The 27676-nt window shown below is 40.9% G+C and overlaps 1 protein-coding gene across 1 annotated transcript; it reads left to right on the top strand.

Moving 5' to 3' along the window:
• Positions 1-1585: 1585 nt before the first annotated feature.
• LOC142212708 (cholesterol 24-hydroxylase-like) lies at positions 1586-27270 on the top strand. Its single transcript, XM_075280694.1, has 15 exons — positions 1586-1722; positions 3263-3340; positions 7232-7313; positions 9847-9917; positions 10685-10771; positions 11031-11169; positions 16137-16247; positions 17956-18112; positions 18986-19048; positions 19616-19688; positions 21268-21352; positions 21734-21844; positions 23181-23269; positions 24239-24305; positions 27109-27270. The coding sequence occupies exons 1-15, from the start codon at positions 1586-1588 to the stop codon at positions 27268-27270; spliced, it is 1512 nt and encodes a 503-aa protein (XP_075136795.1).
• Positions 27271-27676: the final 406 nt, after the last annotated feature.

Raw genomic sequence — 27676 nt, 5'->3', positions numbered from 1 at the left:
ATCTCTAGTCTTCACACAATACCACACACCGGAGAATTAGATACATGCTACTGCTCACAATACCACACAGGGGAGGATTAGATACATGCCGTTGCACACAGTACCACACGCCGGAGGATTAGATACGCGCCTCTCCACACAAAACCACATGCCGGAGGATTAGATACGCGCCACTGCATACAATACCACATAGGTGAGGATTAGATACCTGCGTCTGTACACAGTACCACATGGGGCAGGATTAGATACATGCCTCTGCACACAATACCACATGCCAGAGAATTACATACACTTCTCAGCACACAGTACCACATGCCAGAGGATTAGATACGCGCATCTGCACACAGTACCACATGCCGTAAGATTAGATAGGCACGTCTGCACACAGTACCACACACCGGAGGATTAGATATGTGCATCTGCACACAGTACCACAGCAACAAGGATTAGATACTTGCGTCTACACACAGTACTACACGGGGAAGGATTAGATACGCACGTCTTCACACAATACCACACACCAAAGGATTAGATACATGCCACTGTACACAGTACCACATGGGGAGGATTAGATACGTACCTCTGCACACAGGTTTCCATAGCAAACCAGCCATTTTTCTTCACTGCTGTATGTCAGCTTCAAAGAAGCAGGACACTGTGGATGACACTGTTACACAAGATCACATTCACACAGCTTTACTCCAGGTATCCATAACAACTGATCACAGGTTTTTCACTGATATCCATAATGATATACACATGATCACATGACGCTTTTGGACATACACACAAACAACATACAAAATACACCAGTGCAAAATTGGACAGTTCTTATGGGGTCACTACACAAACAAAAAATGTAATATACCCGTGCGAAGCCGGGTCCTCCTGCTAGTAGTTCATAAATCTTAGGGGGAGTTCACACGGAGGAAAGTGGAGCGCAATCTGGCACGTCTGCCGGCAGATGACGCGCACAAAATGCTCCCATTCATTTCAATGGGAGTTAGGAGCGTATACGCCGCGTTATTTTGCGGATGCAAAATCACGGCCGCAAAATAACGCGGCGTATCCGCTACTAACTCCCATTGAAATGAATGGGAGCATTTTGAGCACGTCATCTGCCGGCACGTGTATACATGCCAGATTGCGCTCCACTTTCCTCTGTGTGAACTCCCCCTTACAGGTCGAAGTAAGCAACAAGTAAAGCACTGATATGGGGCATCCCAAGTGCAAATCAGAGCTGTGCACCTAAGATGTGCCTGGCATAGGAGCGTTATGTCTTTTCAGGCTGTTTTCCTTTGTAACAATGCTAATAAAGGAATTTATTTTACTATAGAAGTTTTTCATAGTATCCTGTTATTCCACGCTCCCTACCTTCTCATACATTTAGCTTCTGAGTGTTTCCTTATTGCATAGAATGTATATAGTACCTCCTCATCCTCCTGGGGGAGGGATAATCTTACAGGCATGCTTAATAGTCTAGCTCTTCCCTGAAGTGTGGTCATAGATCACAGACAAGCCCTGTGCTTGTCTGATGTTGTCCTAGAACTTCTTTCACTGTAACAGAGTAGAAAACTCAAAGGACATGGGGATTTTGGCCCTTCTAACTGGGGCTATTTACCTGCTCCTACTCTTGGTGCTCATAGTTTTCCTTTTTTGCACTGGCTATATCTACTACACCCATGTAAAGTATGACCACATCCCCGGACCCCCGAGAGAAAGGTAAGAGCTACAAGTTTCTAATATATTTATATTTCATTTTCTCCCAGTTTTTAGTCTCTGCTTGCTGCTAGTGAATGGAGTCCCTATTTTTTGTATACTGGTATTTGGAGATACATTATGTCTCCAATCAACTCAGTTATGGATTGAAAACCAATAATGCAAAGTAATAATATAATGCAACATAATAGATATACAATGAGGCTTCTCTAGCAAATGGATAACAAGCCTGTGTAATATTTTGTGGAGTTCTTGATCCTACTTAAAAGCACTTAAGATCTTAAAGAGTGTATGTCACCAAGTACAAAATACTAAAAGCCATATACCATTGAATACTGTCTGCACTCCTGTTTCAATTTGACTTTTTAAAATCCTCCACCTGTTCAAAAGTTTTAGCCCCCAAAAGATTATATCTAAACTCACTCTTATTCCCCAAGTGTGCGGTAACCCCTTGATTTTCTATGAGAAAACCAAATGGCTCCCAACCACTTGGGGAATAAGAGCTAGTCTACTTAGAAACTTCCAGGGACCATATCTTACGAATGGGTGGACACGTTTTAAAAATAAAACCGCCAAATTGATCATGAGCACAGGGAACATTAGATGATGTATGGCATTTACAATTTTGTACTTGTTGACCGATCCTCAGACTCCCCAAACGGAATACCATACGCAGATGTGAACCAGGCCTTACCTGACTTTGAGGGGGCTTTTCAACTAGTTGTTATAGTTATTATTATATTAGAGCACCATTAATGCCATGGTGTTGTACAATGAAGATTGTTTACAGACATAATACATACAATAGACTGACTTAGTCAGTGGGACAGAGGGTACTGCTTACAATCTATAATGAAAGGGGGTGGGAGACAGTAGGTAAAGGTGGAAGCTATTCAGATATTATGGTTACAGTAGGGTCCTATTGAAGGTGGTGATTGTGAGGCTTACGTATTGTGGTAATGCCATTCAGAGTATAGGAACGCACAGAATAAATTTTTGACGCTAGGTCTACCCTAGTGCAGGATCTCCATTGTTCAGGTCAGTTGGGGGACCCAAACAATGGAGTAGCGAACTGCTAAAACAGCAGTCACACACTAAGCAATGGGGTCTATCATAATTTTGTAAACTGAAAACGTCGGATTTTTGTCTGACTCTGTGACAGTCTCCAACAGAGACTCTGGTGTAGATCTAAATGTAGCCTGAGGCAGTTGCATGAAGAGCAAAGCGAAGAAGGTCTTCAGAGGATCAGAGATTACATTTGGGAAGGTAGTGGGAGATTAGCTCAGAGATGTTTTGGCACCTAGAGGGGAGTGAGGCTCCAAGGTACAGAAGCTACTATCAAGCTATCTTTGCAGCAGATAACACCGTATCTTTTATGTACATTTTGCTTTACCTTGAGCTCTTTGCCTCTTGAACTTTACTTTCAAGCCAGTGAATACTCCTGGGTGTATATGAGCAGCATGTTTACATATATAATACAATAAACTATTTTACCTGTAACAATATAACATAAAAATAGTGATATATAATATTTAATCTGCAGTTTCTTCCTTGGACACTCACCATCATTGATGAAGATGATGAAGAATAACTTGATAATTTATGACCCCTTCTTTGAATGGTATGTATTTTACCTTCCAATATTTTGTCATTGCCAAGTGTGCATGTCTTCTCAGTGGAGAGAGGGTAATAAACCACTAACTTATTGAGAGCAGAGAGAATTGAGCATCTTAAAATCAACATGATCAATCCTTTTTCCCCTTGACATCTGCCATTGGGTCACAGTTCGATCAGCGCCCATATGCATTTGAAGGCTATGCACACACTGCATTCTGGTGAATACATCTGGTGTAAAGACTGGGAATCAGGGGCGTGCCTAGCAAAACTGGACCCATAGCAAACTTTTCACTTTGGGCCCCACTCCCATGGCATAGTACCCTTTCCTAGTTTCCACATAGTACATAATAATGTCCCAAAGTGGCCTTCACACAGTATAATGCCCCATATCGGCCCCTGGACACAGTGTAATGTCCCATAGCGGCCCCTATACACAGCAGAATGTCCCATGGTGTGCCCTCCACACAGTACTATGTTCCATAGTGGCCGCTCCATATAGCAGCCTCCATAAGGTATAATGTCTGACAGTGACCCTTCCACACAGTAACACGTCCCATAGTGGTCTCTGTTCACAGTATTATGTCCCATAGTGTTTGTTGCAAATATTGCAAAAATTTGGGGTCCAGCAGAACTCAAATTTTGGGGGTAAATCATCCAAGAACTATTATTATACTCTGGGTCTTTTCTAAGCTCTTGTGACCATGTAATATATATGGCAGACCCCTGATCTTTCCCCATTGTAGAAGAACAGCCACTACCAGACTCTTCCACTCTTCTCCCAGTTCTGTACTCGTGAAGTACTCTTTGTCAAAAGACAGAACCACCAATTGTAAAATGGCATACATTTATTAATGATGTCAATAAAATCACATGACAAAAAATAGCAAATAGTAAAAGGAACAAAGAAAGAAAGGGGGAGGCTAGTGTTGCCTTAATGCATCACATATGGAGAAATAAAAACATTAATATGATACAAGGACAAAGGTGGTGGTATAAATGTATCTATATGCTAACAAGTATAGCTAAAAGAACCCCAGTGACGTAGTGTGTACAAAAAAGAGAATGAACTCATAATAATACAATCAAGTGGATACATAAAGCCATACAAAGTTGCAATATCATAATAAAACACCACCATTCTGTCCTTAGAAATATAATATCTCACCATATGAGAACGGGCCCCGATGCGCATTTTGCCATACTGGCTTTGTGTATGGAATACACCATACGTATACATTTGTAGCCTGTTAGCATTTGTGTATTTTTTTCATGCAGTACTCTGGCACGCTGAGCAAGCATGTGCATGGGAGAGTCAGGCAGACAGCTGAAAGAACTTTGGCTGATAGCTATCTGAAGTATATGGCTGGCTTTCTGTGTATATGCATATCAGACATGATAATACGTTAATTCAGATGACTACAATAACTATGCAAAGTAAATATTGGCAAAGTCAGGGACAGCAACAAGATAGTGTCAAAGTTCAGAATCAAGATAGTGAAAACTGACCTTGCTAACTTAACCCTGTCCCTATTGATCTTGTGTTCTGCCATTGGGGAAGGTTTAAAGGGAAGTTATGTCCAACCCTACACTACAGACACTACACTAGATGGACAGTGAATTCTGAAAAATTCCTGCAAGGTTAATAAAGTGTAAAAATTGATGCATTTGGAATAATTCTTCTAGCCAGGGAATGCCTTAATATATTAATCTTAATCTTAAACCTTCAGATAAAATGATCCCAAATAGCAGGTCTATTTCAGGATTTCTCCCCAGCCTGCCAAGTATGTTCTTATAGCGCGACATTGTGATGTGTAACAAAGTCACACACTGCAGAACTGCAATGAAATGTAATCTTATTTTACTTATTAGCTATACAATAATTCATTGTTGTGATGTCAACAACTGTAAGATATAAAAATGAAAATATTCTTCAGATTTCACAAGTAAATGATGTCTTTAAACTTTGTATGAAATGAAGAATCTTTATCTTCAAGTTCTTACCATTTTTATGCACAGATTTTGACATGTAGACATGAAAATCTGCTGAGTGGTCAAGGAGCTAATCATAGTTCTAAAGAAATTCTTGATCATTCTCTTACAGCAAATCTGTTACATTGAAAATGCAGTGCAAAGTGCAGCATGTTATAGAGCAGGAGGAGTTGAGCAAATCTATATATAGGTTTGGGGGATAGCTTCTCATAGGACCACCACCTCGACTTTATAGCAACAAAAGAGCAGAGATTTCAATAAATAAATGGCAAGTTTCATACAAGATGATACATCAGTCTGCTCCTCCTATGCTATAAACATGCTGCCTATAGATAAGACTGCTTGTTTAAGGGTCCGTGCACATGATGTAACGTGGTGCTCATTCTGATACGTAAATTCGTGTCAGAGTCAGCGCTTCAAAAGAGAATCCCATTGACTTCAATGTGTTCCGTCTTACACACGCTACACATTGAAATCAATGGGATTCTGTTTTGAAGTGCTGACTCTGACACGAGTTTACGTGTCAGAACGAGCGCCACGTTACATCGTGTGCACAGGCCCAAATGTGACAGCTTCTCTTTAAATGCAGTCATCTACTCCACTAAGCTATAAGTCAGTCTAGTGTGCAAGGGCAAGGACTTTGGGCAGATAAGATCTGTCTGAGTTACTTGGAACTGAATGGATAGAAGCTTGAACCAGGAAGCCTCTCCATTGGTGTAGACTACTTCTTGAATGCAGCCTATTTTGTCTTCTAATGGCTGACTGAATGGAAATTATGGGTCTGTCTATGCAGTTCAAGAATCCATTACCTTCCCTTTTCTATGAATTATATCAAAATAGATACTTAATTCAGGCCTTTTGGAAGTTATTTTCAATATATTTTCCATATATGTTTATTTCTCACATGCTTGAACCTTCTTTCCCTTTAGGAGACTTTTGGGCTGTCGCCATACCCATTACATACTCTGTACGCTCCTGCTTCACCACTGTATTCAACTCATCTGCATTCTCTCCGGGCACAAATGAGTTGAATCCGGGAAATACCTCCCACGGACCAGGACCACGGGACAGGACCCGGAATCTAGGTCTGTCCCACTGAATCTGGGACGGTTGGGAGGTATTAATGTCAAAATTCATTCTATGGAAAATGATGAGGAATCTGAGACGGACATCCATTGTGCCCCCATGTTGACTAAGAACATCCTCCCCCTGAGTGAAATGTGGGAATAGCAGATAAAACTGTGGTAATATAAGGTGGTAGAATTCACCCTCTTGGAAAGAATATCCTTATGTTTCTGACTTTATTAGCACTCAAGTAATTGAGATCCAGTTGCCCTGTCTTTTATTAGATCAGAGTTAGGAACATACTTCGCCTTGTATAGTATAGTCTTGTACAGTCGTCCAAATGTCAGTCATAAAAAAGGAGCTGATGGAAACATTGAAAGGTTGTCGCACTATGGACACTTAGTCCTTATCCACAGGAGAGGGGATAACTGTATGATCAGGAGGAGGGAGGACCAAAAAAAAGGACGCCTCTTTGTGAATGGAACGCCATTGCGCTTGAGTGACGGCCGCTCCATTCACTTCTGTGGGGCTGCTGGGAATGATTCTGTTGGATGGACAAGACAAGTGTCAGTTAATAAGAACAAAGACTGATGTCTGATAAAAAGGTGGAGACAGAAGGGCAAGTAACTACTGTGAAAATTATATGGAACAAAAAAGGCTGTTGAAAATGGAGATTGTGTTGAAAAATGATGTATTTGTCTTTTCTGAAAGTTTCTGAAAATAAATTCTACAGCTAAAGTATGTAAGATGTCTCACTTGCCTTCGTATAAGATTAGAATTTTTTTTGGACATTCGCACATTTTGTGATGATACCCTACATTATTAACTATTTCTTCTCTAGGATGGAGAAGTATGGCCCAGTAATACGTCTTAATGGAGTGCACAAGGTGATGGTCTTTGTTATTAGCCCTGAAGGAGTTAAGGTAAGCAGTCAAACATTCCTAGATAAATGTTCATGACCACGGCTTATTTTATTTGGGTTAGGACAAAAAAGATGGTTTATAAATTATTCTTATTTGACCCATCTGTGTTGTGGATTTCTATAGTAATTCCTAGTTTGACACAAAAATACTGAGCAGAATACTGACATATGAACATACTGTGTGAACATAACTTTAAGTATTGCTGTGATGGAAGTCTGTTGTCTGCAACATTTCCTCAGTTACACATTTGATTAGAGGTCTAATATATCATATTTTCAATTTACAATGATGTTGTCCAGCAGTAATGTAATCACTTCCGGACCGCCCATAGAGTATATACATCCAGATGGTGGTTTCCTTCTTCTACAAGGACGTAGCAGTAACGGTACATCCAAGCAGTTTTCAGCAGCTGTGCAAAATCGTGCTGCTGAAACAAGGAACTGGCTGTAACTTCAGCCAGAGGTCCCAGAGAGAAGGCAGGGAAGGTTTATTACCGGCAATCACATGATCCACTGGGATAAACATGTGTTAGAGCTGCTGGGTACTACAGGACCCAGATCAGCTCTGTTGTAATGTGCAGGAGGCTGTATACCTACTGCAACTGGGGCTAAATATACAAGCCCCAATTACTGGGAAAATCAGCCTCCCCCACAAAAGAAACAGTGATCAGATGTCCCCAAAGGACTTTTATGGGGACACAATGTAAAAAAAAGAAAAAAAAAGAAAAGTAAAAAATAATGAAATAAAATAATTACAAATAAACAAAATAACACATCAAAACCACCCCCTTATTACAGGTTCTGGCCTCATCCCCAATGATACCAAACAAAATAAAAATTACCGTAATGGAGAGGAAAAACTGTTTTAGGCTAAGGCTAAAGCTCTGCTGGAACAACCGCGGCGTGAACGCGTTGCAGTTGTTCCCACAGCGTTTTGAACAGAAAGTTCATGGAGTTTTCTTTTGCGGACTTTCTGTTACAATTATATCTATTGGAAAGTTTTGGCGTTTCCGTAGATATAATTGACATGCTGCTATTTTCAAAACCGCAACGGTTTTGGAAATTGCAGTGTGTCTGCGCTGTGATTTTTTCCGCAAAGTGGGCATGGGATTCTCATGAATCCCATCCACTTTGCAAGTACTGTAAAACGCAGCAATTTTTCCCACGGCGTTTCCGCCATGGGCAAATCGCTGCGTTTGCAGCACGTGGGGCCCTGGCCTTGGGCTAAGGCTTCACATTACGGAAACACAGCTTTTTTTGCTACAGATTTTGCTGCAGTTTTTTGAGCCAAAGCCAAGAATGGATACAAAAGGAATGGGAAATATAAAGGAAGCTCTTATACTTCTCTCTTCTGCTCAATCCACTCCTGGTTTTGGATCAAAAAACACAGCAAAATCTGCAACAAAAAAAGCTGCGTTTCTGCAACGTGGGGCCTTAGCCTAAAATTTTTTTAGTAGCACTTTGTGCTATTAACTAAAAAAAAATAAAAGTGAAAAACAGGCACGTATTCCCTCCTCTTTTTTATATTTTCCCAGGTTAAAAAAAAAAGGAAAATACATCCAAAAATAAAAACAAGATAAAAATACCACCCCTCCTGCCTACTTGCCTGAACTGTTCTAAGCAACAGACGACAACTTAGCAACAAAACCCTCCCTAGATATAGGTGATGACACAGAACGCAGACAAGACATACAACACCAAAGGGAGGTCAACTAACCAAGGGTTCGGTAACTGTCAAGTAACACAGTACAAAATCGTAATCCAAGAGAATAGTCAAAGATAAAGCCAGAGGTCAATAATATGAGTACAGGTAACAAATCAGCAAGAGTAACAGCCAGCAAGCACAAGACATAGCAAGCACCAATGTGAATATGTGCAAACAATAAATAGGAAGGAAGAACCTGCCCCAGACCTGATAGGAAGATAGGCTGTCAATCACACAAGTAGGGCTAAAGTTAACTATTAGAGGGGCAGAGTGAAACCAAGGTGAAAAGCAATTACAGAGATGAGGGAATAGGACAGTGTTCGGACAACATAAGAAGAACCCTAAGAAAAGAATCAAAACTAAATACACCTCGTGTGCCGCAGCACGAGTGTGGATGGCGCAGAAGTTCAAACGGGTGTGGATACAACAGTCTAGTCCTGGAGAGTTTTTCAGGGCAATTTTTTTTAAAGGTCTGTTAGTGCTTTTAATGGTTTATCTCGCCCACTACTAAGACTCCTCCCCCCATCGCACCCCTTGTTCCCCTATCACATCATACTTACCTATATACTGCTCTGGGAGACAGCTCCTACTTTCTTCTTCACTGAGCTTGAAGAGGTGTAACCTGTGAAACTACTGTACATACTGTAAAGATATATTGGAGTTGGGTAGTACAAAGTGACTGAAAGAGAAAATTTTGACCTAGTCCTTGAGAATGCACTTTCTTAGACTGTTCATTGTGATTGCTTTTGAGTTGGTAACACTACTTGATATTTTGGTCTCCCATTATGCCCTTATAAATAACTAGAATTTTTGTTTTATATTTTTATAGGAATTTTTGATGTCACCGAAATACACTAAAGATGATTTCTATGATAATCTGCACAGCATGTTTGGAGCAAGGTAACAATTGGCTGACTTACTTAGGGAAGTATTTATATTTTTATTTCTAAGGCTACGTTCACATTTGCACTGGAGCCTCCGTTGGAGACTTTGTTCCAATGCCGTCTGAAATCAGCAAATGAAAAAGTCCTGCATACACAACTTTTTCATTCGCCACTTTCAGTTTTGAAACAATGGACACTCAAAAGACCCCATTATAGTCAATGGGGTCTGTTGGGCTCCATATGTAACCACTATTTTAGAGTACCGCCTATCTGTTGTTCTGGTCCTTCAGCGAAGAGTTGACGCGAATGTGAACTTAGCATAAGGGATGCAAATGATGTAGGTGTACATGTGCTTTGATGCCTAAAAACTCTACTGCCACATAACAGTACGTGCTGTATCATAAGTAGTGATAACAGTTAGGGACCCTGGTGCATATTTTGCATTGGGCCAGAAGCTTTAGACCCCATGCACACGACCAGGTGTGCCGTCCAAGGTGGGATTGATTTTGTACTCATATGACACTTGGAGTCATTTATCATGTGTTTGCTCCTAGTTTGAAGCCTTTTACACCGGGCTTTTCACCTTCTTTGTGTCAGGGAATTTGGGTGTGCTTTATCTGTAGTTACATTTTACAATTTATGATGTGTCCCTTTTGAAAAAAAAAAGCACAAAAAAGGACTGTTGTACTCCAGTAGAAGGACAGCTTAAAAAACTCAATAGCCATAGCCATAGCTTTCTATGTTAGTTTTGCCTTACTTTCAAATGGTAATTCCTACTTTCAGATTTTTGGGAAAAGGTTTACTCACAGATCGAGACCGTGACCACTGGCACAAACAAAGGAGGATTATGGATCCAGCATTCAATAAATCGTAAGTACTTCTTATACCTCTGGAAGTAGATGGTGATAGATCAGTAGAATGGGGTGGTTTTTGGCATGACCCCAGGACATGTGTAATAATTTATTTAATATTTACCTAAAATATCTCCAGAAAATGGAAAAAAGTGAATATTTATTACACCCAAATAGCTATTTCAGTGGAATATTCACTGAAAAAAACATTTGAGTGCTGCTTTGTCTTCTTTTATTTGTATTATATTGTGTTATGTGTGCGTTACCTTCTTTTCCAGTTACTTGTTAGGATCCATGGGGACTTTTAATGAAAAAGCAGAGGAACTGGTAGACAAACTGTTAGAGAAGGCAGACTGGAAAACTCCCATCAGAATGCATGAGATAATGAGTAGACTTACTCTGGACGTCATTGCCAAGGTAACCATTAGCATTTCTTACAAAATAATGCGGCATCATTGTGCCACCACTTAAAGGAGTATTCCTATGTCAACAAGTTATCCATGTAAGGATTGGAGTCAGGGTCAGGCAGTGCGAAGTGACACAGCTGGGAAAGCAACACTGTGCAACTAATGACAAAAGGGGTCGTAGGCCCTGAGGCTATGACTATGCTATAGTATCTGAGATGAGGCAGACCAATGCACTTCCTAATTGAAGTGCGCCTGCCACGACTCCACCCCCGGAAGAAGGCTTAGCGTGCCGAAACGTACAGCGGGCTGACAAACAGACACTAGGTGTTCTTGCTTTACATCACAGTGATTCTATATGGGTAAGATGGCATATTTCCTCTTGATGTAGACCTATCCTTATTGTATTTTACATTATGTGTGCATTATACCTGCGGCTCTGCCTCCCTGATGACAATATGTTGTAAACATGGGTTTATCCCTGTTCCTGCTTCGGAAATACATATTATTGGTCATTTTCTGACTTTATGTGGAATTAAGGAGAGTGTTCTTTCTGCAATCAGGATATTATGACTATATACATGCTTAGTCAATACTAGGAGAGTAGTTTAGCTACATTTGGGTAGTGTGATTATTTAATAAATTGTTTGTGGAGGTTGCATCAGGTGTAGTTCATCTTACTATATATATATATGTGCAATACTATTTCACTAAGATTCATCTATGTGTACTGTTTTATACGGTGTTTTGCATCTGTCCAGTATATGTGTATTTCTCTATATTGATGTATATAATTTTAACATTGTGTTAATAAAGGTATATATTTTTTATATTTGAACCTGTAGTTGGATATGTTGAGTGTCGATAACCATCTGGCCTGTTCCAGTTTTGTGTTTGTATATCTGTTTGTGGTTTAAGACATGCTAGGTTTGAAGGGCTTAATGAGGGAGGGAGGTAGGATTGAATTATGATGGGTTATACCTATTCCTCCAATAGACGTGCTATACTTTTGGTATATTTATCATTAGAGATGAGCGAACACTAAAATGTTCGAGGTTCGAAATTCGATTCGAACAGCCGCTCACTGTTCGAGTGTTCGAATGGGTTTCGAACCCCATTATAGTCTATGGGGAACATATACTGGTTAAGGGGGAAACCCAAATTCATGTCTGGAGGGTCACCAAGTCCACTATGACACCCCAGGAAATGATACCAACACCCTGGAATGACACTGGGACAGCAGGGGAAGCATGTCTGGGGGCATAAAAGTCACTTTATTTCATGGAAATCCCTGTCAGTTTGCGATTTTCGCAAGCTAACTTTTCCCCATAGAAATGCATTGGCCAGTGCTGATTGGCCAGAGTACGGAACTCGACCAATCAGCGCTGGCTCTGCTGGAGGAGGCGGAGTCTAAGATCGCTCCACACCAGTCTCCATTCAGGTCCGACCTTAGACTCCGCCTCCTCCGGCAGAGCCAGCGCTGATTGGCCGAAGGCTGGCCAATGCATTCCTATGCGAATGCAGAGACTTAGCAGTGCTGAGTCAGTTTTGCTCAACTACACATCTGATGCACACTCGGCACTGCTACATCAGATGTAGCAATCTGATGTAGCAGAGCCGAGGGTGCACTAGAACCCCTGTGCAAACTCAGTTCACGCTAATAGAATGCATTGGCCAGCGCTGATTGGCCAATGCATTCTATTAGCCCGATGAAGTAGAGCTGAATGTGTGTGCTAAGCACACACATTCAGCTCTACTTCATCGGCTAATAGAATGCATTGGCCAGCGCTGATTGGCCAGAGTACGGAACTCGACCAATCAGCGCTGGCTCTGCTGGAGGAGGCGGAGTCTAAGATCGCTCCACACCAGTCTCCATTCAGGTCCGACCTTAGACTCCGCCTCCTCCAGCAGAGCCAGCGCTGATTGGCCGAATTCCGTACTCTGGCCAATCAGCACTGGCTAATGCATTGTATTGGCTTGATGAAGCAGTGCTGAATGTGTGTGCTTAGCACACACATTCAGCTCTACTTCATCGGGCTAATAGAATGCATTGGCCAATCAGCGCTGGCCAATGCATTCTATTAGCTTGATGAAGCAGAGTGTGCACAAGGGTTCAAGCGCACCCTCGGCTCTGATGTAGCAGAGCCGAGGGTGCACAAGGGTTCAAGCGCACCCTCGGCTCTGATGTAGCAGAGCCGAGGCTGCACAAGGGTTCAAGTGCACCCTCGGCTCTGCTACATCAGAGCCGAGGGTGCGCTTGAACCCTTGTGCAGCCTCGGCTCTGCTACATCAGAGCCGAGGGTGCGCTTGAACCCTTGTGCACACTCTGCTTCATCAAGCTAATAGAATGCATTGGCCAGCGCTGATTGGCCAATGCATTCTATTAGCCCGATGAAGTAGAGCTGAATGTGTGTGCTAAGCACACACATTCAGCACTGCTTCATCACGCCAATACAATGCATTAGCCAGTGCTGATTGGCCAGAGTACGGAATTCGGCCAATCAGCGCTGGCTCTGCTGGAGGAGGCGGAGTCTAAGGTCGGACCTGAATGGAGACTGGTGTGGAGCGATCTTAGACTCCGCCTCCTCCAGCAGAGCCAGCGCTGATTGGTCGAGTTCCGTACTCTGGCCAATCAGCGCTGGCCAATGCATCCCTATGGGAAAAAGTTTATCTCACAAAAATCACAATTACACACCCGATAGAGCCCCAAAAAGTTATTTTTAATAACATTCCCCCCTAAATAAAGGTTATCCCTAGCTATCCCTGCCTGTACAGCTATCCCTGTCTCATAGTCACAAAGTTCACATTCTCATATGACCCGGATTTGAAATCCACTATTCGTCTAAAATGGAGGTCACCTGATTTCGGCAGCCAATGACTTTTTCCAATTTTTTTCAATGCCCCCGGTGTCGTAGTTCCTGTCCCACCTCCCCTGCACTGTTATTGGTGCAAAAAAGGCGCCAGGGAAGGTGGGAGGGGAATCGAATTTTGGCGCACTTTACCACGCGGTGTTCGATTCGATTCGAACATAGCGAACACCCTGATATCCGATCGAACATGTGTTTGATAGAACACTGTTCGCTCATCTCTATTTATCATATAAAGTAATTGAGTGAACACTCCTCATTGCTAGATCTATACCAGAGGTTCGCAAACTTATTTTGTCTACCGCCCACTTCGAGAATTAATTATTTTCTAGCGCCCCCCCCCCAAATTTTTTTACTTTACTACATCTTAAGAATCACAATCGCAGTCATTATGTTAATAATTAAATTATGTGTGTCATGTGAAAATAAGACTTTCTGATGAGGGTAATGTAAAACACCATTTTGTAATATTAGGAAAACTTTTATTCATGTTATTAAAACATTTCAATTTTAATTTTAAAACTAATCTAATGTGAAGGATGAATTTGATGATTTTTAACAAGTTTGTTAATATCAGGCTCGAATTTACTCAAAAACAGCTATAAGTCACCGCGTTCCGTAATCTGCAACCGATTTCTCTTTTTAGTTAGCAACGTTGCCACAGCACAGTTCCACACAGCACCACATAGCGTGATCCTATGGGATGACTGAAGGGCCTGTGATGTCATCAAAAGGTCCTGTAGACTTGGATTTACCTTGTACGGAGTTTCCTAAAGGACCTGGCTCCTCTGCCCACTAGTAGCCTGCTCTATATAATAAAGCTTGATCCTAGTGAACAGAGAGACCAGGTCCTTTAGCCCAGTAGGATTTAGACTGCTTTATATAAGAAAGCAGCACTTATTCCACACCCCCCCCTCTATCTCACAGCAGGGAGCTAGGTGATGTGTATGTGATGTGTATGTGTGGTGCAGGCACAGGCTAGCTCCGTACACTCAGCCCCCCCCTCTCTCCCCTCACACAGCAGGGGGCTACGTCATGTGGCTCCCTCAGCAATGAGCAGGGGGCCAGGTGCTAGTGTCCATAATGAAGTGAATAAAGTAAGATAGTGGACAAACAATGCAGTTTTGCTGAAGCAATGTATTTAGGAAAAGTCTTACATTCACATTAACAAGCAGTATAGATAGAATCATTGTTATGATACCACCCCTTTCAATTAGCCATCGCCCCCCTAAACCGCTTCAACGCCCCCCAATCTTCTCTGTGCCCTTTACTGCCCCCCTATAGGCCCCCAGCGCCCACAAGGGGGCGTTATCGCCCACTTTGAGAAAGACTGATCTATACTCAGCCCTAGTCTAATGCTTCTCACACCCTCTATATGCTGCAGAATATACAAGATAAAAAATACAGAAACTACAAATGTACAATAGATGGAGGATGAACATAGTCATCTGTGGTCATTTTCCTACCAGCCTTATTATTTCCATGTGGTCTAATTTGGGTTAAAAACACATCTGAATTCACGTGTTCGTTTGAAGGAATCCTCATCCAGGATACCAATACTCCAATAATGGGCACAGGCTATCGAAAAGATATCCATGGAGGACAACAGTTTCAATATCCACTTGAGGTACCGGACATTGATGTATTTTAGGTACGTTTTATGTGCATGATGGCAGTAATCTCCCCAACCTATGGTCAGTATTGGACTGGCCCATCAGAGTATCAGAGGATCCAGGCTCTAACGCAATAATGGTTCTGCTATGGTCTATGAATATGAAGGGTATAATGGTCTATTGGAGATGGGCCCAAGGAACCTCAGCCTAACATTGCCATGGTGACATAATGAGAGGTTTGTGGCTCCTCTCACCATATAGAGTTTTCTGTATTGTAAGTCATGCCCAATGAAGGAACAAGAATGGTGCTGAAACGCAAATGTTGCATGTACTCAATATACATCAGGTGGATATTAGTACCATTGTCCTCAGTGGATATCTTTATAACAACCTGTGTCCATTACTGGAGTATTGGCATCCCAGATCTAATCTAAATTGGCATGACAGAGCTGAAAAGACATTTCACAAGATCTTAGTTTACATTCTGTATTCTTTTTTAGATTGCTTTTGGGATGGAGCTCAATGCAGTTCGTGAAGATCAAAGGCTATTCCCACAAACTATTTCAATGGTTATGAAAGGAATGGTTGAAGCACGGGACCCATTGTCAGTGGTATGTATTACATCCAGAGCAATATTTGTACCTTTATCCTATTAATATTATAAATGTGAAAGTTTGTGAGTTTGTGGGTTTGTGGGTTTGTGTGTTTGGATGTTTGCATGTTCGGATGTTTGTTCCTCAATCACGGAAAAACCGCTCCACCGATTTGGCTGAAATTTTCCACAAACATAGTTAATACACCCGATTAAACAATAGGCTACTTTTCGTCACAATAGCGCACATACCTTTGTGCCAGGACCCACACAAAACCCAAACTCACACCACCATCTCTGCAATCTCACACACTTTGGACCATAGCAAGCCACAAAATTCATATTGCCCTCTACAGCCTCGCCCCTAACCCCACACACTCACATATACATATACTTTACCACTTTGCCCCTCACCTTAACGATACTCCAGGAGGCGCTCTTTAACGCTCCGGAGCAGCCATGTTTGCCGACCCCCACCACTCTGACAATCCGCGACACCGCCCACCCATGTCAATACCCCTAGGCGGTCTAATAAAGGCAAAAAAAAAAAAGTTTAAAAAAAGTAAAAAAAAATATATATATTAAAAAAAAAAAAAAGGATTAAAAATTCAAATCACCCCCCTTTCCCTAGAACACATATAAAAGTAGTTAAAAACTGTGAAACACATACATATTAGGTATCCCCACGTCCGATATCGCCTGCTCTACAAAGCTATACAAATATTTTTCCTGTTTGGTAAACGCCGTAGCGGGAAAAATGGTCAAAAGTGCCAAACCGCCGTTTTTTCACTGTTTTGATTCTGATAAAAATTTGAATAAAAAGTGATCAAAGCAATAACATTTCCCGAAAATGGTAGAACTACAAAGTACACCCGGTCCTGCAAAAAAAGACGCCCTATACATCCCCGTACATGCACGTATAAAAAAGTTACGGCTGTCGGAATATGACGACTTTTCAAAAAAATTTTTTTTAACACAGTTTTGGCTTTTTTTTAAGGGGTCACAATGTAAATAAAACCATATAAATTTGGTATCCCCAGAATCGTAACGAAACACAGAATACAGGGGACATGTCATTTTGGTTGCACAGTGAACGCTGTAAAACCAAAGCCCGTAAGAAAGTCGCAGAAATGCATTTTTTCTTCAAATCCACCCCATTCTGAATTTTTTTCCTGCTTCCCAGTACATTATATAGAATAAATAATGGTGGCATCATGAAGAAAAATTTGTCCCAAGAAAAATTAAGACCTCATATGACTCTGGGAGCGGAGAAATAAAAAAGTTATGGGGTTTAGAAGGAGGGGAGTCAAAAACGAAAATCAAAAATGCCATCGGCGGGAAAGGGTTAACTTCAAATACTTCTGTCCCAAAGTCACTATGTAAAGTTTCTCACAACACCGTATAGCAGCTCTAATACAAATTAACTTCAACACAAAAGTCTCACGTATTCTCTGAATTACAGCAAAAACAAGATACAAAGTTACATTTCATATCCCATACCTTATACACAGTACGAAAACCTTACCCACGCCTGTATATACCCACTGCTACAATCACCGCAGACGAAGTCGCGGGTACCAGCTAGTTACTAATAATAGGGACACTAGAGCTCCCCTTAGGCAAAGGTCATATACATATCATTATATGGAGTCAAACATTACTGTTCCATGGCTACCAAATAAAAACAATTGCCTTTCAGTCACCGCTGATCCTTTTATTCCTCCTAGTTTTATCCAAGCAAACAAGGATTTATCAGAGAAGTGAAAAGGAATATTGACATTCTGAGGAAAACAGGCAAAGAATGTATTGAGCAAAGGATAAAAGCAATTCAAGATGGAGAAGAGACTCCTAAAGACATTCTCACACAGATCCTCAAAGGAGGCGGTATGTTCCAAAATTTCTGACTATGCAGAAATTTAAATTCTTCATCTAAAAAGTTGTGTCTTTTCCTCAAACTAATAAAATTTCAAATTGACAGTGGTTTATACATGTATCACAGCAATATTCCATTAGTATATTTAATAATCAATTCAGTACATTACATCCAATAACATGATCATATGCACCAATTCATATATACTCTCTCTCTCTCTCTCTCTCTCTCTCTCTCTCTCTCTCTATATATATATATATGTGTGTACACATCAAAATTGATGCAGCAAGTGGAGATATAAAATAGCAATGGGCTTATACACCTTAGTTATAAGGTTTACTAATGTACCTTTATCATGGAATGGAATCTTCCCCTCTTAACTACTAGACTTTTCCAATATAGAATTGTCATTCTTCTTTGTCAGTCTCCTAATGGCCATGCTGATTGTCATCCAGAAAATGGTACAATTTACTTAACGTAACTTAATACTTGTGGTATCATTAGGGAAACCTAGTCTTGGTACACATTCTTATACTAATAAAAAAAAGAAATATGTCCTATTCCAGAAACATAAAAACTCAACAGACTGGTCACTAAGAAGGAGAGGGTCCCTCCAAAACACAATACACAAAGATAAAATAGGGAATAGAACAGATCAACTAACAAAGTGCTTTAGACATCCTACTCCGTGTTTTTAATAAGTTAAATGTGTCATCGTAAAATTACATGGTTTTAAATGAGGTTTTTTAATGTTAAGCAAATCTTTTAAGAATTTTTAGTAAAGTTTTAACTTTTCATGTCAATATCTATATATTTTTTTAAAAAAAATCCTGCAGCGTTTCATAATACAATATACCCATTATCTACTATTTTTGTCTTTTTAGAGTTAGAAGAAGGCTGCACTCTGGAGGATTTAATAGATAATTTTGTGACTTTCTTCATTGCGGGTTTGTAAATTTGATTATCTATCTATCTATCTATCTATCTATCTATCTATCTATCTATCTATCTATCTATCTATCTATCTATCTATCTAATATGTAGAGAAAAGGACCAGCAACAAGTGAGTCTCAGTGTATTTGTGGCCACCCGGATAGCCAATCCAATTCTATATACTATACAAGCAGGTCATAACAACACTTATCTGTTGTTTGTTTAAGCAGGAACATCAAGCTGCCGAAATATTTAACTGTATACTTTGTGATGTACCTGCTTAAAGGGATTGTGCCACTACATATACTCATGTATTATCCATAGGATAGGGGATAAATATCAGATTGCTGTGGGTCTGACTTCTGGGACCCCAAATGATCAGGAGTAAGGGGAGCAGATAATTTCCCTGAATCCTCCCTGTAAATTAAGGGCTAGTGCGCTTTCTAGTGCTCCATTCACAGCTAGGGACCGGACAAATTTTCTTTCCCTGTTCTCCTGATTGCTAGGTGGAGGGGGATGGGCAGCAGTCACACATTTATTTGTTACAATGATGTTGACTATTGATTGAATAATGGTTTTAGGACAAGAAACAACAGCCAACCAGTTATCGTTTGCTATCATGGAATTAGGTCGGAACCCAGATGTATTAGATCGGTAAGTTAATTCTCACAAAAGGTAAATAGATCATATATATATATATATATATATATATATATATATATGAAATATTTAAAAGAAATATGAAATATTTAAAGAAGAGTTCCAGTATAGGAATCTACATGAGTAAGGGCCAGATGTAGATGTAGTTTAACTCTTTATAAGCTAAGTTAATAAGTTAACAGTGATTGTTGCATGTTAAGTGGCTACAAAGAGAGAAGGGGTTCCCTCTGTCAGCCCCTTGGTCCCCTGCAGCACGAATGCAGGTTGCCAAAAGGGTGCCATAGCAGCCAGAGGCCTGGATGTGGCCTCCTGCACAGCCATTTTGCTATTTTGACGTGTATTTTGATGTGTATTTTGACGTGTTTTTTTACACGTGTAAAAAAAAGTCATTGAAGTCAATAGGAGTCTTATTTTTACATGTGTATTTTTTACATGTGTATTTTGCCAAAATGCACGCATGTTTACTCCGTGTGAAAGTCTGGTTCAGTAGGCAACACAATCATGGGGAAGACTGCTGACTTGACAGATCTCCAGAAGGCAGTCATTGCCACACTCCACAAGGAGGGTAAGCCACAAAAGGTCATTGCTAAAGAAGCTGGCTGTTCACAGAGTGCTGTGTCAAAGCATATTAATGGAAAGTTGAGTGGAAGGAAAAATGTAGTAGAAAAAGGTGCACAAGCAACCAGGATAATCACAGCCTTGATAGGATTGTTAAGAAAAGGCCATTCAAAAATTTGGGGGAGATTCACAAGGAGTGGACTGCTGCTGGAGTTAGTGCTTCAAGAGTCACCACACATAGATGTACCCAGGACATGGACTACAAGTGTCACATTCCATGTGTCAAGCCACTCATGACCAATAGGCAAAGCCAGAAGCATCTTATCTGGGCCAAGGAGAAATAAAACTGAACTGTTGCTCAGTAATCAAAGGTGTTGTTATCAGATGAAAGTAAATTTAGCATTTTATTTGGAAACCAAGGTCCCAGAGTCTGGAGGAAGAGTGGAGAGGCTGCAGACAATCCAAGCTACTTGACGTCTAGTGTGAAGTTTCCACAATCAGTGATGGTTTGGGGAGCCATGTCATCTGCTAGTGTAGGTCCACTGTGTTTTATCAAGACCAAAGTTAGTGCAGCCGTCTACCAGGAAATTCTAGAGCACTTCATGCTTCCATTTGTGTCCCTGTCTTGACTGTTTGGGTCCGCACCACTGCTTCTACCGAGCTAACTTCCCCACAATGTAATGAGGACCTTTACACATAATGTAAATACATGTAATGTACGGCAGAGGTCTTCATACCATGATGCTGGAAGTTTCACCACATCTGGGGAGCCACAGGTTGGAGATTACTAATGTAAGGTATAAATCAACCAGCTTTATATGACCATTACCAAAGAATTAAACTAATAGAAACTGAATTGGGAGGTAACACAAGCCTTGGATCATGGTCAACAATAAATTGATTTATTGATTTTTTTTTTATATATTATTATAGGATATCCTTCACAGCTTGTAATATTGTCCAGATGATAGTGACTTTATTTCTCACAATTCTAATAATTTCTCTGGTTCCATAGGCTCCGGGATGAAGTGGATGAAGTTATTGGCTCCAGAAGAGACATTGAATATGAAGATCTTGGGAAACTGCAATACATGTCTCAGGTATTTATAGTAACAGCCATTTCTTGCTCTAGTGAACTTACGATTTATTTTCATTATTACACATGTTCCTATACGAGCACTGGACAAGTTCAGTATGGACGATTAAGTGAGGTTCACACAGTGAAATTTCGATAGGAATTTGAGGCAGCAGAAAGAAGAGCTTTGGCTTTCCATGCTGATTGGCCCCTAAACACAGTGAGGCTAAACAGACATGGCCTCTCATTGAGGGTTCTGCAAAGGAAGATCTGCCAGAGATTGAGCAGGGCGCTTCTTTATTCAATTGACTGAAAATGAATCCACCTCAAAATCATCTTCAAATGACGCCGTGTGAGCCTAGCCTTACATTATAGATCTGCTTTCAAATCTTAACTTCTTATTTAGGTTTTAAAAGAAACATTGAGGTTGTACCCAACAGCTCCAGGAACATCAAGGACTTCATTAGAGGAAATTGTTATTGAAGGAGTGAGGATTCCTTCTGGATCACATGTAATGGTAAGAGAGAAACACTCCAGAGCAAAAAATATGCCAAAAGTGAATCATGATCTGTAGTAATGGAATGGAATGAATGGAATGAATGGAATGAAATGAACGCTTGAAATACTGTCTTCCTTTGTAGGGCTAAATGAGATGAGTCTTCATAGAGAGCATATCCCTTTCTTATTATGTGCCCTATTTTCATATTTCAGTAACCACTTATGTTTTTTTATAGATTAGATTGTATAGTTTCCTATATGTGACTATACAATCAGCAGTGGGGTAACTAAAGTCTTGTGGGCCCCCGGTACAAACTTTTCTCCGGGGCTCCCTACTCCTTTCCTACAGAAAATTCTTGACAGTGATAATTATGGGTGCTTCACTGGTATCTCAGATACTTAAAAGGTATATTGTTTTAGCACCCACAACTGCAGTTATCAAGAGTATGGTGAGTGAGCAGCACAGTGCCCGAGATGTAAACAATACCAGGAGCTGCATGCTGTGGGAAATACTGTAGCTGATCTGCAGGGTCCTAGCAGTCTAGAAATGTAAAAAAACAGTGGTAGTAGTATAAAATGCTCCACAGTGGCCCCACATAGTATAATGCTTCATAGTAGCCCCATACATATAATATGCTCCCCCCACAGTATAATGCTCTACAGTACCTCCCACAATATAATGCTCCACAGTGTCTCCGCACAGGATAATGCTCCACAGTGGCCCCACAAAGTGTGATGCTCCACAGTGGCTCCATATAGTATAATATGCTCCCCCCACAGTATAATGCTCTTTAGAGGCCCCACACAGTATAATGTGCCCCCCAGTGCCCCCACTGCATACAGTGGCCAGAAGCCTCAGGAAGCCTCATTAGCATAGATGGGTGAACCCCACAAGATCCTTTTCCTGTAGAGAACTCTGGGCCATCTCCAGATTCCCAGTAGAGTTAAATATAACTTTTTGTTATGCATAATTCAGCTCCCTAGGCCCACTTCTGAAGGCTGTGCAGTGCTGTCCTACTTATATGTCTGCTAATCTTTATCAACAAGCATATTGGGATTGCAGTACAGCACTGCACAGCATTCACAGTCTTCACATGAACCCCCAGGGGGTCTCGGCCCACAGTTTGGGAACCACTGCTATACATCAATCTGCTCAAATTCAAATCCTCCTGCTCTATAACTTTCTGCCTGCAGACTGGACTGTAGTTTCATTGTAGAAGGTTCATTTTAAATAGTGGGTGTTATTCTAGAAAATTACTGGGGCTGTGATTCCCTCCGCTTATATTTACATCTTTGTCCACACAGCTGTAGTCTCTGTACTATTTTCCCACACAAGTCATTTCTTCTTTTCCTAGCTCAATACATATATCATGTGCCGGATGGAGAAATATTTTCCAGATCCCCTGGTCTTCAACCCAGATAGATTCCACCCTGATGCTCCCAAGTAAGTATGGTAACAACAAGTGGGTTGAGGATCCTCTGGGTCTCCAAATCAGTTTGGCTTTCCTCGTCTTCACCATTTAATCCCTGTAGGGAAACCATCAAATTGCTACCTCTAGGAGTGGTCAGAGTGTTGGTGGTGGTCAACTAGGCAAGTCAGAGACTACAGTGCAAACCCCCAAGGGGTTGGACAGAGGCAAAGTCTGAATATTGACTAAGGTCATGGGTGACAGAGTTTGTGCAATCAAAGTAAACAGGCAGAAGGTCAAGGTTGGCAGCACAGGTTCAAGGGTCAGGAACATGCTAAAGTCAGCAACACATAGAGTTAATTATTTTGTCCCATTGTAGTGTCTAATATTATTTGTTCATTTCCCCTCTGATATGTAAAGTGCTGCCAAATATGTTGTGCTAAATAAATAACATTTTCATTATTCTTATTATTATTATTAGTGATAAGCGAGTAGTATTCGATCGAATACCTCGCCGCCATAGAAATGCGTGTAATTGGCCGAACACCAAGGGGTTAAACGCATTGGATGTTAAACGCATTCCTATGCCGGTGAGGTATTCAATCGAATACTACTCACTCATCACTAATTATTATTACTAATAAGATAGTGACAGCAGGTAGGGATAAAGTCAGAGAACAACCAAAGTCGAGAGCAGTAAATAAAACAGCCCACGGGTGTGGGTACATGCAAAGAGATTCCCTTTGGAAGTAAAATCTAGCGGTCAATGTAAGCCCTTAAATGAAATGTCCACATTTTAATATCATATCAGTTTACATCCAATAGTCTAAGCTGGCTAGTTTCTTGTAACTTTACGGTGGTTGCACATTCTTTTTCCTAGCTAAAGCACCAAATCCTCTTAGGAATTTACTGCATACGGTTTTATTATTCATTGTAGTTGGTATTGATGTTTAGACCCATAGTATATGTACTGGATATAATTTTATCTTGTTTTATACAAACAGAACTAGCCACGTCTACTTTCCGTTTTCTCTTGGACCGAGAACATGTATTGGACAAGTTTTTTCTCAGGTAGTAAAAACTAAATAAATGAAACAATAAACAGCATGTAATATTTCAGGAACTTTATTGTCGAGTATTAGTATTTAATATGTATGTGTTATGTATCAGGACATAATAACCAACATCTAGTCCTTAGAACAACATTTGTTACTCCGACTGCTGTGAAACTACAACTCGAAGCATGTCCCATTCATGTCTATGGGAGTTCCAAAATGATCAAGCAAGTATGCATGCTGGGAGTTGCAGTTTCCCAACAGCTGGAGAGCTTACATCTTTCTTATAACGTCTTAAAAGTAGGTAAATATAACCTAAGATGAACAACATGCGCAACAACAGAAGGGGCATTCCCATTTAGACTGTCAGAAACGCCCTCCTGACAGTGAAGAGCTAGGGTACCGGCACCGATAGCTCTTCACCAGGAGCACATAACGGGAGAGCCGATAGTGCGCTGAATTGAGCGCAATGTCAGCTTTCTAGCGGTGTATAAAACCCTGTGTGCCCGAGGACATGAAAGGTCCTCTTTAAGCCAAAGACTAAACATAAGCCTCACCATTCTCTCCCCAACAGGTAGCGTTGTTAGTTAAAGAGCTAGCGGCTTAGCATGCCAGCAGACTATTGGCTTTATCTGTGTTTGTTTGCATCGTATTGTAACATCCATAACATTCTCAGATTTCTGGATAGGGAGCTGTGGGGTTTTTTGTGAAACAAGATGCAGTTTTTATTGATCCCATTTTGGGAAATGTCTGATGCTTTGATTCATTTTCATTCTGATTTTTTTGGGAGGAAAAGTGGTGAAAAAAAGGGGCATTTCAGCCATTATGGTTTGTTTTCTACTGTTTTTCACCGTATGGCATATGTAATTGGTATTTTTATATTTTAATACTATAGGTACTTAATGTGTATGTTTATTTACTTGTACATGTATTCTAGTTTCTGAGCGGGGGCCATATTTATGCCCTTAAGGGGTTAACCACTGAGTTTTTCACTCTGAATCCTAGCACGTAAAACCAAAGAAGCTACTGAATGTCCTGATCATAAACGCATAGCTGTATTATTTGTTAAAGAAAAGGATTATGACAGTAATGACATTGAAGTATTTTATTTTCCCATATTTCCATTTCTATAGATAAGTGTATACTAGGGTATCTCTGTCTGGATTGCACAGCTTTTGCATTTCCAACTTGTTAGCATGTATACACAAATCAGGCACTTATAGAGAAACATTTAGTGATCATGTAGAGAGGTCTTGTAGGTCTCTGGAAAAGGACATCCGGTGGATAAACATCTCCATAAGTGATATTTCCTGTGCGTGATATAACCCATAACACCGGCCTTAACAGTCCTAACCATCTTTATGCCATGCTACTCTCAGAGGGTGAAGAAAAGTCCACACTGTATTCGCCTCCTCTAGCAGGAGTGGTGATCTCTATAAAATCTAAGTTAGATGCATTTTAATGTGTGGCTGATATTAAAGGGGTTTTATGGGATGACTTATCTATAGGATATTTCATCAATATTACATTGCTGGGCTACCTAGTAGAGATGAGCGAGTACTGTTCAGATCAGCCGATCCGAACAGCACGCTCGCATAGAAATGAATGGACGTAGCTGGCACGCGGGGGGTTAAGCGGCCGGCTGCCGTCAAAGCGGAAGTACCAGGTGCATCCATTCATTTCTATGGTGCGTGCTGTTCGGATCGGCTGATCCGAACAGTACTCGCTCATCTCTACTACCTAGGTGTCAGATCAGGACATCTAATATTAATGACCAGTGGGCCTGATGCAAACTTTGTCCATGGCCCTCTACCTGCTCCCTACAGTATATTCTTGATAGTGATGGTCACATGTGCTGCAGTGGTATCTGATATATTTGAAAGGGATACATCCCTAGCATCCACAAATGCAGATATCAAGAATACAGTGAGTGAGCAGCACAGTGTCCAGTATGTAAACAATACTGGGAGTTGCATACTGTGAGAAATAGCTGATCTGTGGGGTCCTAACAATCTAAGAGATCAGTGGGGTTATAACACACCGGGCCCCTTCTAATCCACTGTTTGAAGGGACTGTGGTGATTTTGTATAGTGCTTTTACAATGTATCCTAGGGGTAGGTCTTCAATATCATTAGTCACAAAATCCATGTATGCTTGACTGCACACCATGCAAACATCATGTCTATGTACATATTATGAGCATTTACCAAACCTCCTGATGTCTGTGGGACAGCCGGCCCTCTAATGTGGATTCAATTGAACAGATTTTTACATGATAGCAAATATCAGGAAAGAGAATGGTCGGCCTTGTTGAAATTCAGTACGCCCAGTCATTTGTCCAAATGGGAGGTAAGACAAACAGGAGATATTAGTTTAGTTGAAGTTACCTCATATTTTCCCTGAAAATATGAGGTCGTAAAGGCTAAAAATTGCAAAAAAAACCCCTAACAAACAAAATTACATAATTGAACCTTTAAATGTCCCCCTTTCTTGCGCGGACGACCACTGACTTTTCCAATCTTTGACTAGAAGTGATGGCATCCTGTGGCATCACATGACCGCTGCAACCAATCACATGCCTTAGGGGTGACGTGTTCAAACGGCACATGACTATTTGACCTCTGTAGTTGCACCCTGTCTGGGCACACGTCAGTGGTCATTTGCTGACTAAAGAGACATCATAAGTTTTTAGTTCATGAAATGTCAGGAATCGGCACCCAATCCAATTATACTGCTCTGTATTTTCCTATCCTTATTATGTTTTGGAAATAAGTTAGACTATCATTTAGTCAGTGATAACTTTTATTCTCTCTGTACAGATGGAGGCAAAGGTTGTCATAGCCAAATTTTTGCAGAGGTTTGAGTTTGAACTGGTGGAAGGACAGAGCTTCAGGATGACGGATACTGGAACCCTGCGGCCCTTGGATGGTGTGATCTGCAGACTGAGACCTCGGGCAGAGCGCAAAACATCAAAGAAATAGCCAGATCCTCTCAAGAAACCAGCACCCTGATCATTCATACGAGTACACAAATTCCCCAGTTATTATTCAGTGTAATGGCTCGTGCAAGGGACAGACTTTTGACAGCATTAACCTTATTATCTTTCATAATATGCATTTATAGGGTTAGACCTCAGTCAGGTGTGCATGTGTTGGGGAGAGTGAAATAAGCCAGACATCTTTGGTGGAAACTTATTTGCTGTCAATCAAAAGGAGAGGAACTTGAAAAGGTTGGGACAGCCCCATACACAATAGATGGTAACATAATGTGTGTAGCTAGCTTTAGAAGCAGTGAAAAAGGAAATGATGGGTGATCTGTCTCTATGGGAGGTGCACCGCTGGGAGAAAGGGTAACAAAAGGAAAACACTGGCGTAAAGTAGATCTGAA

This window comes from Leptodactylus fuscus, chromosome 7 (genome assembly GCF_031893055.1).
Source record: "Leptodactylus fuscus isolate aLepFus1 chromosome 7, aLepFus1.hap2, whole genome shotgun sequence".
NCBI classification, from domain to species: Eukaryota; Metazoa; Chordata; class Amphibia; order Anura; family Leptodactylidae; genus Leptodactylus; species Leptodactylus fuscus.
Note: the sequence above shows the minus strand (reverse complement) of the source record. Positions and strands in the feature narration are given on the sequence as shown.

Coding starts and splice junctions, on each gene's coding strand:
- LOC142212708 (XM_075280694.1), top strand. CDS start 1,586: ATGGGGATTTTGGCCCTTCTAACTGGGGCTATTTACCTGCTCCTACTC. Junction 9,918..10,684: donor CACAGCATGTTTGGAGCAAG/GTAACAATTGGC, acceptor TCCTACTTTCAG/ATTTTTGGGAAAAGGTTTAC. Junction 23,270..24,238: donor TTCCACCCTGATGCTCCCAA/GTAAGTATGGTA, acceptor TTATACAAACAG/AACTAGCCACGTCTACTTTC.